General features: G+C 39.3%; 1 protein-coding gene across 1 annotated transcript in view; it reads right to left on the minus strand.

The window, feature by feature from the left end:
- RPRD1A (regulation of nuclear pre-mRNA domain containing 1A) overlaps positions 1-14,271 on the minus strand; it is a gene marked incomplete at both ends in the record, with an annotated part of 41,179 nt that extends 26,908 nt beyond the window's left edge. The window contains 6 exons of the mRNA XM_081996351.1: positions 851-1,026; positions 1,125-1,251; positions 2,222-2,316; positions 2,399-2,505; positions 3,246-3,375; positions 14,121-14,271. Coding sequence (XP_081852477.1) covers positions 851-1,026; positions 1,125-1,251; positions 2,222-2,316; positions 2,399-2,505; positions 3,246-3,375; positions 14,121-14,271 — 786 coding nt within the window. The remainder of the gene's footprint in view (positions 1-850; positions 1,027-1,124; positions 1,252-2,221; positions 2,317-2,398; positions 2,506-3,245; positions 3,376-14,120) is intronic.
- Positions 14,272-14,493: the final 222 nt, after the last annotated feature.

Genomic DNA, 14,493 nt, shown 5'->3' on the forward strand with positions numbered 1-14,493 from the left:
CAGTTCTATTACTGTAATACCCAAGTTAGTGCCAGAATCTATGTCTCAGAGCTGACACAAGGGATTTGGGAAGCAAAGGACATGAAATTATGGACCGATTTAGGATACATGGGATGTTCCACAGGAGGCTTGACAGTATTATGTGGTAGGAAAGGGAAAGAGATGACTGGTAATAGTGAAGAATGGAATAACTTAGGGGATCATTTGCTCATAACGAGCTGTTCACTCTGCGTTCTTCTTTTATTAATGATTTGTCCTGTCCTAATGGTGCTAGTGCTACAAATGCTGCTAGCCACCTGTATTAGAGGCTGTAGAACATAATACTACAGTTTACTGGATGCTTGAGTCAGGTAAAAAAGTTGTGCTGAAACCAGTAATTAAATTCTTATCCTTTAAGTGGCTTCACAAACCTACAACTACCAGAAAGAGTATTCTATTCACAAAAAGGATATTATTAAACAATGTAATACATAATTAAGACTTACAACAATGAAAAGAACAAGAAAAAATTTACTCTATGAAGAACTAAGTTTGTACCATTCAGGGTAAGACTTTCTAGCTGCACTACTAAAACTAAGTCTATACATATAATGAAGACTGAATAGGCTAAAAACCAGAAAGACAAACACTGAAGTGAACACAGTTGTAACATTACCTAATGTTGAGCTGGTTTAATAGATTTAGAACACCAGAACCAAAAAAAAAATCTTGTTAGAAATGTGCTGGAAGCAAAGACCTAACCGTGGTGATTAAATATTTACCTTTGGAGAGAAAATTTGTTTAGGCAAACTGAAAACATTTGCAAGAACAAGCTTTAGTGAAGAATGGACTAAAACAAAACATTACGCACTTCCAGCTTATGTTCTTTCTCTGCAAGGAATTCTTTTTGACATCGGAGAAAGTCTGACAACATTCGAGTTAGCTGTTTTCTATCATCTATTTCAGCTGCCAACCTGCCATTGTAATCCGCCAGCAACATACATGCATCATCTACCATTTTGGAAAGTTGCTCTCCAGATTCCTTATCTAAAAAGCAAGCAAAGAAAAACAAGTAAAGCATGATTTCATTATATACTGTTATGTCCTTAGAACAGCATTTCAGCTACTGGATCCCCAACCCTCACCTGTTATTCTGTCTAACAGGGACACATCTTGGACCTCTATAGGCAAAGAAGCTATTCTCTGATGAACTGCTGCATCCCCAGAGGCAGCGTTTTCTAGTTCTTGTAATGCTCTAATGAGATCTGTGGTCTGAAAAAAGCATGCAAGATTGAGAACTAGTTAAACAAACAGATCCTAGTACAAAACAGTATTTCACAATAAGCTTATGGAATCAATTTGATGGTAATTTTAAAAGCACTTATGATATCAGCATGATAGCAACATTCTATCCTGTCTCAGACCGAAAACAAAACTAAGCCATTAGTTCTCAGAACAACATTGCAGTGTTCCTAGTTTTAAAGATCACCTTCCTAAAATAGATTTTTCATTTAAATTCTGGGTATAGGACTACTTACAATTTTTTTTTTTTTACAGCAGTGATTATTTTACAGTACCTTTCCTTTTATTATACATTTTTGAAATTATTTTTCTTGTAGTTTTGCTTCACTATCGCATCAGACTAGATCAGTGCACTTCTTTTGGAAGTAGGTCTGATGTTCATAGAAGCCCAGATGTCTGTTACAGAGAAACATACTAAATTGTGATTATTTGAGCATAGTCATTCCTTGCCGTAAGAAAAAGCCTTCTGAGATCAGGCAGTGCCATAACAAAAAATCCAGAGGAATTATAAAAGCCATAACAATGCAAAGTAGACAAAAAACTTTTCCCAACCATCATGACTGCATCATTGAGAAGTATTTTATTAATATACCGATAACAATCTTATTCTAAATACATGTGTTACTGGTTACCACGCTGGAAACCAAATGAGAACCTAAAACCTTGTAGAAACTAATGCTGAAATCCTGATGAGGACAAAGCTGGATATAGTTCATACATTCCGTGTTAGTGTCAAACTGACTAAAGTTACAGCATGCTCAACTTCTTGGCTCCACTTATAACCTGAAGTACTGCGAAGAAAAGTTTCAGGTCTAGTCACCCTTGCTCAGAAACAGTACCTCATTAAAAAGAAAAACAGAGACTATTCAAAAGCAAGAGTAACTGAGATATTCTCTATCAAACCATATGCAAATACAAAATTTTACAAATGTGCTTTTACCTGTGGAGGCTCAGTGGGAGAACTTCGAGGTGAACAGTTATTTTCGTCAACTTTTATCTGTTCATATGTGCGCTTCCTCACCTTCCTGTCTCCATCTAAATAAAAACAAACAGAGGAGTCAAAGAAATAATATTTCAAACAAGAGACTGAATCTTCATACACACACAAAATACTTACACAAAGCTTGCCTAAGTTGTTCTAATACATCATTTTCATAAACAGACCTTTCTTCCCAGATAGAGAGCACTCGGCCAAGGTGTTTCTTACAACTCTCATCAGACTCACTATTACAAGGGGGGAAAAAAAAAAAAAAGAAAGAAGAAAATCAGCACTAGGTAAAAGTACAGCACCACTGTATGATTATCTTTCACAGAAAGACCTTGGTATACTTTATCAGTATCAAAGTATCAGATTTCCAATAGTCTCAGAAAATAACAAAATCACATTTTAAAGAAAAGAATCAAAGACCAGTTCAAGATGTCTTAGCAAGCACATAAAAAAGCCAACACCCAATTCCCTCTTTCTGTTTGCTTGCTCAATCCACAGATCTGTGGGTCTGTAATCCTGTTACACAAACACTGCAAATAGGTTTATGTTGCTTCAACAGCTGTGTACCATGTGAAAATAATTCTGTATCAAGACTTTAGCACCCTCATGTAACGAGATAAATGGCTGCTGCGGAAAAACAAATCATGCAACACTAGTAATGAAACATATCAAACTGTTAGAGCATATAAAAGCAGACTGAAAGCAAGTCTTAGTTTAAGGCATAGCTAACAGCTCTCTAAGGCAAAAGATACTGAACACAGTACTGAATGCAGATGATTTTACTATGTAATTTCATCCAACAGCATTAAGACTATCCAAGATCCAAAGAACATTGAATAAATTAAATTAACAAGACTTAAAGTACAAAAATAGCAAACAAGGGCTAGCTGGGTCAGAAGGGATGAACTGGGGACTTCTCTAAATCTCCCTCAAATACAGTATGATGAAGGACACCACATGTAACAGTTTACTGTACCTTGAAACATGCTTAAAAGCCTCCACTATTACTGGAGCAAAGTCTTTTGTAAATTCTGGTCCTTTCCTTTTGCTGTTCTGTATGACATCATTGGCCAAGTACAGGAATGTCAGCTTCCTATTTGGTTTTGCTAATAAAAAGAGTGATAAACAAGAATAATTAGAAATTTTAGTTCCTCCAACTAATACCTATTTATCCACATTTATACTAAACACAAAAAACATCAAATGTTTTTCCTATCCACATTACCACTTACAACATTTCACTCAAATTTTCTACTTAAAAATGTGAAAAGACCTTGGTAATCCATCGGCTTTTTATTTCATTCAGATTCTTCCTCCTTCGTAACATGACACAAGTTCCCCTTAGCCCCATTTCCAAAAATAAACAGAAAAAAACCATGATATTCCAAGGTGTTCTTCAGGTGTTTTCATGAGCCTGATGTGATTTGTCAGTTTGGTAGCCTTCATGGGTTTCTTCCACATACTTCAGCTCCCCTTTGAGCCTGAATAAATTTCTTACATCCATGAAGTCCTCAGACAAGGAGCTTCACAGATCCACAACCATTCATGTGAAGAGCCTCTTCCTTCTAGTTTAAATTTCACTCAGTCTTATATAACCACCCCTCATTCTTGTATTTGAGCAAACTTAACAGCCAATCCCTAATCAACTTCTCCATATCACTGTGATACTCCCCTCCCTCCTCTCCTAATGATTAAAACACACATGTGCCTGCAGCTGCAATACCAAGAAAACATTTTCAAAAATTCCTTTCAGGCAGCTGTGGTGTACCTCTTCTCCAAGCATCTTAAGCATTCTACCCCATTCCCGTTACCGTACAATAGATTACAAGCTTCCAATTTACAAGTTGCTTTTGAAAATCTAGTCCGTGTTTTCAAAGTGTCCCTACTCAGGTATTTTCATTTACCATCACAGTTCATCTAATCTTCATTAGTCTACAGGTTTCTCAGAGTTGCAACTCTTATTGTAACACTTGCAACCTTGTGTTGACACCAGAAAAACTTTCAATATCCACTACCACCACACAGTCTCAGTATGTATGCTCTGCCTTTAAAAAGAGGTTTCTCTTGAAAGATAAGACATGAGTTTTTTCAGCCCTCTGAAGGAAAGCAGCACTGTGGTAAAGCCAATCTAGGATTTCTTAAAATTTGTGCTTAGTTCCCGGTGTGACTTTTGTTAATTTCCATTCCAACCTCCCAAACATGCAGAACCACCACCCTCACATACCAACAGAAAAATCCATATTGATAGGCTTCCATTCTAAGGAAGTGTTTTTGAGAATAAATTTTGCACTATAGAAAGACTCCTCTGAAGGATTTCTCCTTGGAGTACTGAATTTTTCCCATCCTCTTAGACACATATCCAACAAGTTAAGAGAGTTCTGGATTAAGTGGGGAAAAAAACCCTGCATTAAAAGTAAAAACGCACCTCTCTTAGAATCAAGGCAAACTAAAAAGTGGCAAAAAAGAATTAGTTTGGAAGTGCTGGACACAAGGTATATCTATTAAAAGTCTGCTGCAAACAGTGAAGCCACTACCTGCAAACACTCAGGAAATTATTCTATTTGGGTCAAAATATGGCTACACTAAAATGTAGATTTTATAAACTTGTGCTACTTAATTTCTTTATTAAAAACTGATTGACAACATAGCGACACATCTCCTACCCATGTTTCAGGTAAATCATAGTTCTGACACATACAAAGCTTTGAATCATTCAAAGAGAAAACCTTGTCTCATGGGTGCACCAAAATTTACCAAAGCTGACCCTGCCCCACCGCTCTTTGTTAAATGAGCCCAGAATCAAGACTTAAAATGTAATGAAGCAGGCTGTTCCCCACCTTACACCCTCTGAACTGCATGCAGGATTGGTCCTGGTCCATCCACTTCGCAGAAAAAATCCTCATGTTTTAATCCTCAGTGATATAACTCATTTGTGACAGACCCCAGCTTCCTTGTTTCCAACAAGTAACCAAATCAATTGAGCTGGTAAAGACAGAAGATGGTATGCAGTGACATGAAGTCAGGTGATGAAGTCAGGTGATATTGATTCTCACAAAGCCTAGACTTTTATCTATTCACTACAGTAAACAGATCAATATACTGTGTTCAGAAAAAACAGAAAAAAACCTAGCTAAAATCCAGAAGTCACTTTCAAGCTTGTTTCCTCTAGTATTACCTTTTCAGCTTCCTACTACAGCTCAACAGAAACAAAGCTGCATTTAATAAACAAAAATCCTCAAAACACTATTAAGCTATCTGTGTCTTTGGTTAGAAATTCAACTAATATTCTACCCTTATTTTCACAAAGAATATTGTGGAGTAAAACTAAATTCCACTTGCTGTAAGAATGCTCTGTGCAAAATTCCGAAGCTAAAAATTATGCCTACCTTCAGGAAGTGTTTCATTTCACTTCGCAAATATTCAGGAGTTACATACTGGCCCACTACTGCTCTGCCTTACACACAAGACCAAAGTGCAACGTTACCTTTAGCAGCTGAGGTTGACAACTCTGAGCTAGAAAAAAACAAAGTGTTTTATTGCTACTATGACTGTAAATTAACTATTGAAGTCTGAAATACAAAATTAAACTCCAGATCAGATAGATCTGTTCTGAAAAAAAATTATCTGTTTAAAGCATCTATCTTCAGTAGCAGGGACAGTAACTTTTCAGTCCTGGGCTTTGATATACCTTAGAACACCAAAATGGATCAAAGAACAGTTAGACTATTTTTAAAAAATGTCCTCAACATGTGACAAGGCTATTAGCAAAAGCACTCTTCCTGTCAGAAGAAAATGAAATAAAAAGATATGATCTTAGGTTACAGAAGAAACTGAAAGGCACATACTGCCACAGTATATAGTGTTAGAAGTAGCTAGCCCACAGTATCTCTGGTACACTAACAGTACAGTCTGCTAACGCAAAACTGCTAAGAAAGCATCCATGTTGGACTGAGTCATTTTTTCAGAAGCTCTATGCAGTGTTCACATAATTCTTTGGCTTGTTTCGGTTAGATTTACCATGTACCCACCAAAGCAGCCCAAGTAACTCCCTGAAGTGCTGGATTCTGAAATATTTTAACAGGTCAAGAGTGCTGGCTGGTGTAAGGGCCATATTAAGCAGACTACTCTTAAAGCATCCACAATGAAACTAACTGGGATTGGCACCTCACAACTGAAACTAAGTCTGTCCCAAAAAATGTATCTGACATTTAAATGCAAATGAATACTCTGCAGAGACCCATGGTATTTCACCTGCAACTAGCATAATCGGGCATCTATGGTGGAGAGACTTAGCATCCTCGTTATCAAGTCTTAGTTTTCTGCAATCTAAACTTCTTAGGAATGTGTACTTGTTAGCCTGGCCTGGGTATTCCTCATTCTTTACCAGTCTGATACAGACACCCTGACATTGTATGCTTGAGTCCATAATAATTAGAGAATTCTAACACTGAAGAGGCACCACATTAGTGCAAGAAATTAGTATTTTACCTTGGAAGGCTGTAAGCACGTTATTTTCACTGATGTTAACTTTGGCAATCAAAGCCAGCATAATCACCCGTATTTGTCTTCTCCAGGTTTACCTCCTGACTTTGGAAATTGAGCTCCCATGAGGACTGCTAGAAACATGTCCATTAGTTTCATGCTGTTCTATACCTCTTCCCTAGAGTTCAGAGATATTTGTGGTCTTAGACACACAGGAAGAAAACATAGAGAAACACATGGGCATAACAGATTTCACCGACATCCCACTACAAGTGTATAGACTATTGACCCATCTGAAAACATTACATCAGACTTCAACCTTCTACAGGCTGGCTCCTGCTGTGCCAACTGACATTGAATGAAAACATCATTTAACAAGAGGTTTTGAGAAAATGATCATCAGTAGGTTAAAACCCCACAAGAGTTATCAACACTAAACAGTTTCATTTTTACTAAAGTTCTCTGATACTGATTCAAATAAAGCTTTGGCTCAATTGCTTTTGAATTACGATAGTCGACATGCAGCAGAGTACATCAGTGTCAGCACTTCTCCCAAATCCCTGGGACACTTCCTGTGTCATAGCATGCTTCACACCTTAGCATGAGAAGTTACATGACATCTTTGTAAACATCTGAAAAACTTTCAAGCTTCTTATCTTTAACACAACTCATCTTTAAGTCTAGCAGCACTGAAACTTGAGTGAAAGATCACTGACCCTTCACGCTGAGAGTTAACCTGAGTTTTTACGCAAGCTGATTAAGTGCGCATCTTTGGCAACATGACTGAAAGTACATCTGTAAAAAGTCACTTGAGAGGCTACCACCAGAAAGGACAATTCAAAGGTAACATAATCCACAAAAGACATGTTGTCTGAGCACTTAGTCTTAAAATTCATTAGCCTTCTGTTATGAAAAAGTTAGTGTTCAACATTGCACAGTCACCCCGTTCTCCTGGTGAATTTCATCAAGGTTTGAGAACTGCAGTGTTCCCTTTTCAAAGAGGGGAATGAGATTGCATACAGAATGTGCATTCAAGGTTTGAAGGTCCAAGTATCTTGACCTTGAGTTTGAAGGCTAGTAGACAAAGGGAACACAGCACATAGCCGCTGCTGGGAAAGAGGCCATCAGCATCAAATTACCATGGGGATGCGAGAAAGTTGGTCACAAACCAAGGAAACCATTCCAACATAATTACTCTGCAGAAGCTTCCCACTGCACTTAGCATATCTTGAATTACCTGAATACATAAAACAAACCAACTCCTTTCATTGCCTGGGCTGGCTGATACAGTGCCAAGATGGATATGAATCGACAGCAACGACAACAGGTTTAGGACATGAAAAGACGCTGCACTTAAGTATTCAGAACCAGAATGATGAAAGACAGGCAGGTACAGGTAAGATACCAGGATTTAAGTGGCACAGCAATAAATGAATATAGATTTGTACACGCTGCATTCTTTCAAGACTAATACTAGAGAGTCAACTAGTCAGGCTGGATTACACAATCCAAAAGTGACTATTTTAAGTTAAAGATTCTTATATTGCTAATCTGTTGCTCCTGACTGCAGGTGATTTTGTAAACCATGTATGTAGCAAATACATTTCTCTAGCTTGACTCAAGAACTTACATTCACCAAAACAGCAGTTTTGCCTGCTGTTGGTTGATCTCCAACCCTTTTTGCATAGATGAGAAGATTCATGTGGATAAGCAGGAAGGTACGCGCAAGCACCTCAGTCTTAAGTATCTTACTGGCCTCCTCAAGAACACCCACTAACCAGTGAAATCAGTAAGCCATATTTTTGTTTCTTTTAAATAAAAGAACACAAAATATTTTTTTGTGAGAGAATTGAGAGAATGATACATGCTCAAGTGTATCACACTGGCCAAGGACACTATACCACCATTAAGTAAAATAACCTTACATCCAACACTAGAGAAAGCCAGAACAAGAGGTCAAATGACTGGGGGTGGGGAGGGAGGTGTTCAGCATCAGTTTCTCTGACTAATATATGAGATGCCATGTCAGGCTCTGAGGAAACAGATACCGGAATCTGAAATCAGGTTTAAAGATACAACAAGACAAATATTAAAATATTATTACATCACTAGGATGTAAATACCTAACAAGTGATAGAGCTGAACCTGGAAAAGCTAACAGAAAACCAGTTGACAGGAAAAGATATTACAGATAACTAAATAGAGCTTGAAATAAAGAGTCTCATATTACCAAACTCATCAAGCATTTAGCAATTTTATCTTATTTTTCCCCTTTTAAACAGAACACATTTTAACTAGTATAGCCAATATCACATGGAGCCTACTGAACAAGGGCTTACTATTCACCCTTGAAGGCTGACGCTTTGAATTATGGTAGTAAAGTTTTTCATTCCAAAACAAAACGCACAAACAAACAACAAACCCCTACAGCTGCAGAGAATCTTGAAACCAGGGAGCAAGAGGTGTATGCAAAAGAACATACCTGATTTGCAAATAACAAAAAGTAAGTCTCAACAGCCTCCATCTCAGAAGAGCCTTTTCAAGGGGGTTCCTAAGGGTTTTCTCAGCAGCCACTCAGTGGCTGCAGGCTTACACAACAAAATTGCATTTGTAATACCACTGCTCAGCTAAAAAAAACCCACCCTTTTAAGTCAATCTCTTTATGGATACACAAAATAAAAGTTTTAATAAGCCCACCAGTTGCATTTAGGGAATAACTGATGTACTCATATTACAGTTAATTAATTAGTACTACTTAACTACTTAAATACTGAGTAAGCTTATGACTATTAAGTAATTAACTATTTAACTTTGAGTGTTACATTTCATACATTTGAAATCCACCTGAAACAGGATCATTTTCCTCAGTGCACACTTTTCAGGCTTTTACAAAACTCTACCTAACCTCCACTCAAAAGGTCTCTGTAAAATAACCATGTTATGTGGCAACTTTATCGCAAAAGTTCCACATAAAATCCACGCAAGTTCCTTTGAAATAATCATGAAGCTGCCATATCACAAGTGCCAAAGAAAAAAAGCCACAGTTTTCTAGAATAAAAATCTAAACTGCAGGAGATTCTCATGTTAGAAACACATTTACTACAAATGAAGTACTGAAAGAGTAGCCTCCCCACCAAACTATTTACTCTATAAATCAACTATGAAATTCAAAAGACTGCAGACTCATGATCAGCATAAGCCAGTTCTAACACAGGCTGCGGCCTAAAGCGGTGATACTAGCATGGTCTCCTTTGTGCCAGCATCAGCTTTCTATCGGGGAACTCCTGTATTTCAAAACTAATTATTGGTTTTGCTGGATTTTCATCAGCAGCACAGCACAAGATACTATCAGTAAAAAAAGCATCAGAAATATTTAAAGACGTATTTAAACAACAGCAGAGTGGAAAAGGAGCTGTTCTGTTGTCATTGTAGACCTCTGCTTATCTGTCAAAACAGGAGAAATCTTAGTTATTTCATTACAGTTGTCATTTAAGTTAAAGGCATTCTATTAATCTTTTCTTATCATTTTACTCATCAGTGAAAAAAAGGTCAATGAACTATAGAATAGAATCTATTCTATTACTATGACCAGTGGAGATAGTGAAATAATAGTGAAAAAACCCCACTACATACACTAAAATGTGGAGTACCACGGGCAACACCCGAGTGGTTTTGCACAGATGCAGAATCAGGAATACTTAATATCCCAGGCAGGGCACCAGCTCTGCCACAGCCCCACCCTAGTGGCACAGTTCATCCATACATTTTCCATTAGCACATATTTGAGGTCAGTCATTAAACAGCATGTCTCTACACTCAGTCTCTTGAAGCATATAATATGCAACTCCTTATCACATTTTCATCAAACTACTGCTTGTATAAGATGACATCCTGTCCTTAAATATTTGTGACAATTACTAGAAGTGCCTGGACAATTCAGAGTTACCAGCATTTTCACAATACAGTCAATTCTAGAATACATTATACTAGCTTTTCTCCCATTTTGGATTATTTCTCAGAATGATCCTATGAATTCTACATGCCAGTATTTTAAGAACTATATATAAAAGTTATGGTAGTATTAGGGGAAAAGCATACATGCATACTCCTTCAGTAATCAGTTACATCAATTGTAATCCAACATTACATAACTGCTCCAAGTTGTAACAAAAATGTGGAAGTTATGTCCATTCTCCAAGTTTACATTTAAGTGCAAGAATTCACCAAGAGAATCAATGAAAGTTCAACTGTAGAAAGCCTGTAGATGAAGGTGCATGGAACTGATGATGTGTAGAGATGCCCCAATATGGGACCTGAATGCTACCAATTAATTCAAGTAAACAGAAAGGGACTAAAATTGTATGTTGCTCAAGTTATATGCACATTTGAAAAGCTGCCTCTTCACCTCTACTCCAACATGATATAAAGACAACGACTGTTTTAAAAATAAAAGAATCTGAATCAAACATTTAGGAACAAAAGAGCTGTGATCCTTGTTTTCATGAATAGGTTCATGCAAGCTGATCTGACGCAAGAGATCTTTTAGCAAAACTGAAAGCATCCAGAAAAAAAAATGTAGTGTCACACTGTATTGTGTGCAACACAGTTGGTTATAGAGTGTTCCACGAACCTGAAAAGGAGAAGGCTGGAAGGAAGGTCTGGAGACAGGGGTGACAATAAAAAAGGGATACAATGAAAGGAAATTAAATTTAGAAAGGAAAGGTTCAATTTTCATTTCCAGGACACTACTGGCTAGCAATAGCAGCAGACAGTGCCAGTAAATTTTTGTGTCCATATTCCCCAAATAGAGATCATTTTCCTCTCACATAGGTGGGAAATCACGTTTCTATGGCTTGGATAGTGCGCAAGTCAGGAGCCTTAAACTTACTCTATTTATGGCCTCATTGCCAGAGTTCTGCTTTGTGATGTTTTATGCAAGTCACTTCACCACAGCATACTGGTTTTCCCTCTCATCTTTAGCATGCTGTCTGCTTAAACCACTAAATCCACCCCTTGGGGATTAGGGACTGTCTTACAATTCTGTTCTGCAATTAGCAAGAAGTTAGTACCGCGCAAACATAAACTAGCGTTTATGAAGCTCAGATAGTAGTATCAGAGACGGAAAATTAAAATACATCCCGTGTATCTTAACTACACCAGCTTCAAATGAAGTGGAAGAGGAACAGACAAAAGAAAAAACACATAAGGCCTAAAAGCCCAGAAGAAAAGATGAAGGACCCTGAAAGCAACTAACCTACTCCTACCATAGGTAGGCTATCACATGCTTTTCACAGACCCTTGAAGGCTGGCTTCCAAAAAGAGGTCACCAGAAAAATCTTACTTTGAAGCAGAAAAAGACAGACAACAACCTCAACAAACTGAAGATAAAAACCAATTATAGCAGTTATGCTCAGCTAAAGCTCCTGAGCTACACCCTCCAAACAGGCTTAAAAGTGGAAGCCAGACACTGAAAGCTGAGAAAAAGCAAAGCATTCCCACAAGTTCTTAAGATGATCATTTTCCTTGACTCTCAATGCCACCTTCAAACATGAAGCCCATGTTTCAAACATTTAATTTCTCCAATTAGTCAAACAGCATAACAGGTAAATTATGTCAATAGTCAAGTTATGGACTGACCAATAATATTATAGATAATAATGAACTAGCATTGTGCATGTTAAGGGGAGCAACCAAAACTCCGGTTGTGTGCCAACTAGTTTTAAGACACCTTTCTGATACAGTTCAGAACACCAAACATTCAAGTTGTTTGTTTAGAAGGCACAGAAATGTGAAACGTTTCAGATGCAGATGGGGGATCCATTCATTTGTTCTCAGAACAAGAAAGAAAACTTGAAACAGATAGTGGAAATATGTTTATTTCATAAGATGAAATGTGCCACCAAATACGTCAGTCTTTAGGCAACAGTAAAAAAGAATGTAACTCGTGCTTGAAAAGTCCAAAACATAGTATTTCACAAAAAAAGCTTATTTTAAACAAAAACACAGTAGCCATGTGAAAACCTAGAGTTTATAGGAACATATTTCCACACTATACTGTAAAGTTTAGTATTCTTCATACTCAGATTTTTATTTTAAGGGTGGTTGAATCCATTTGCTATGAAGTTATGCCCCCTAATCAAGAGGTAGTTATCCAGAGGTAGATCCAGCCATGCACTCTGTTTTCCACTACACATCATTTCTGCACGTCGACTACTCCTATTAGTTGTGCGAAACTAAGGGAGCTGTTTCTCTTTCAAAAGTCCTGTAACGGCTTAGTGCTATTCTTCCTCTCCACTTGAAAATCTAGCCTTCTACTCTTCCTATTAAAGATCCACATATTCACAGGGCTCCAAAGGAAGCTATTGGAAGACAGTAAGATTTCCTAGAAGGCAGCAGAGCTCTAGCAAATGATTTTTCTTTTTCTTAAATGAGTCAACTTAAAACGAGGTTATTTTCCAGTCAGGTCAAGCTGACCTGCCATTCACATGCCATTTCTGCCTTTCAGTTCCTGAACCACTGCCTATAGCTGCAAGTTCTTCCCTTGTTAAAAGAAAAGCCACATAAGAATCTAAATCTGCACACTCAACATCAAACGCTCAATACAGCTAAAGAAACACACATCTTTATTATTGTAACATCGTTATTAGCCATCTGGTAAAATCAGGAAGTAAAAACCACTTCGAACACATTAAATTGCTCTTCCCCCTGAGTATTCCCATCCTCAGCTGTCCTACAAGAATAGTGGCTGGCACAAGTGGACAAAGCCATAGTGTCAGGAAACTCAAAAGGTACTACAGCTAACCATCGTTATAGATGATGAGACTGTGCCTAAAAAGGGTCATCTTGGAAAAACCGTAAATACCAGTATTAAACCAAAAAGCCCTAAATCCCGTGCTTGTCGTTTGCCTTCCCTCTCCCACTTTTCTCTCTCCTTCCACAAAGAAGGGGAGTAAAACATGAAAGGTAGCCTCCTCAGAGGCATCTCACTGAGGGAGGAAGGGGGAATGGGGGACGAAGGAGAAGAGAGGAGCCAGGGGAGTAGAGAAAAAAAGAGGAAAGAAAAACACCTCCCCGCCCACAGTTCTCAAGAAATCGAGACCCGGGCGTTAACACTTGCCCCAGGATCCCCGTTCTCCCCAGGCGCCAGGGCGGGCCGGCCCGCCCTCCCCCTCTCTCTCCCTCCTTCGCCGGCTCGGCAGGCCAAGAAGCCCTGCCATCCCCCCTCAGTAACCGCACACCCGAGGGCGGCCTCCTCCTGCCGCGGCCGCGCCGGCCGCCTCCTCCCCCAAAGCCGCCACCCGCGAGGAAGGCCCCAGCCGGCACCCGAAGGCGGGAAAAGGCCCGGCGGCGGTGGCAGTGCCAGCCTCACCTTTTCGCAGTTCCCGCTCCCACACGCTGACGATGAGCGCCGAGTGCTTGCGGTGGTGGATGAGCCACAGGCTCAGAGTCTGCACGCTCTGCTGTGAGTTGCTCAGCTCCGACAGCTTCCGCTCCAGCGCCGCCTCCGAGAACGCCGACATAGCCGGGCCGCGCTCAGCCCCACCGGCCCGGCTCGACCGCGCTCAGTCCCCGCCTCTCCGCCCCAGCGGGGGAGGAGCCGGGCGTGCCCCCTCTCTTCCCGCCTCGCCGACCGCCACTTCCGCGCGCCCCGGCAGCCCGGCACTAACAAAATGGCGGCTGCCGAGCCTCCCGGAGAGCCGCCCGGCCCCGGTCCCGCCCCCCTTCTCCTCCTTTCCTCACTT

This window comes from Phaethon aethereus, assembly GCF_964289735.1.
Source record: "Phaethon aethereus genome assembly, chromosome: 2".
In the NCBI taxonomy this organism is placed as follows: Eukaryota; Metazoa; Chordata; class Aves; order Phaethontiformes; family Phaethontidae; genus Phaethon; species Phaethon aethereus.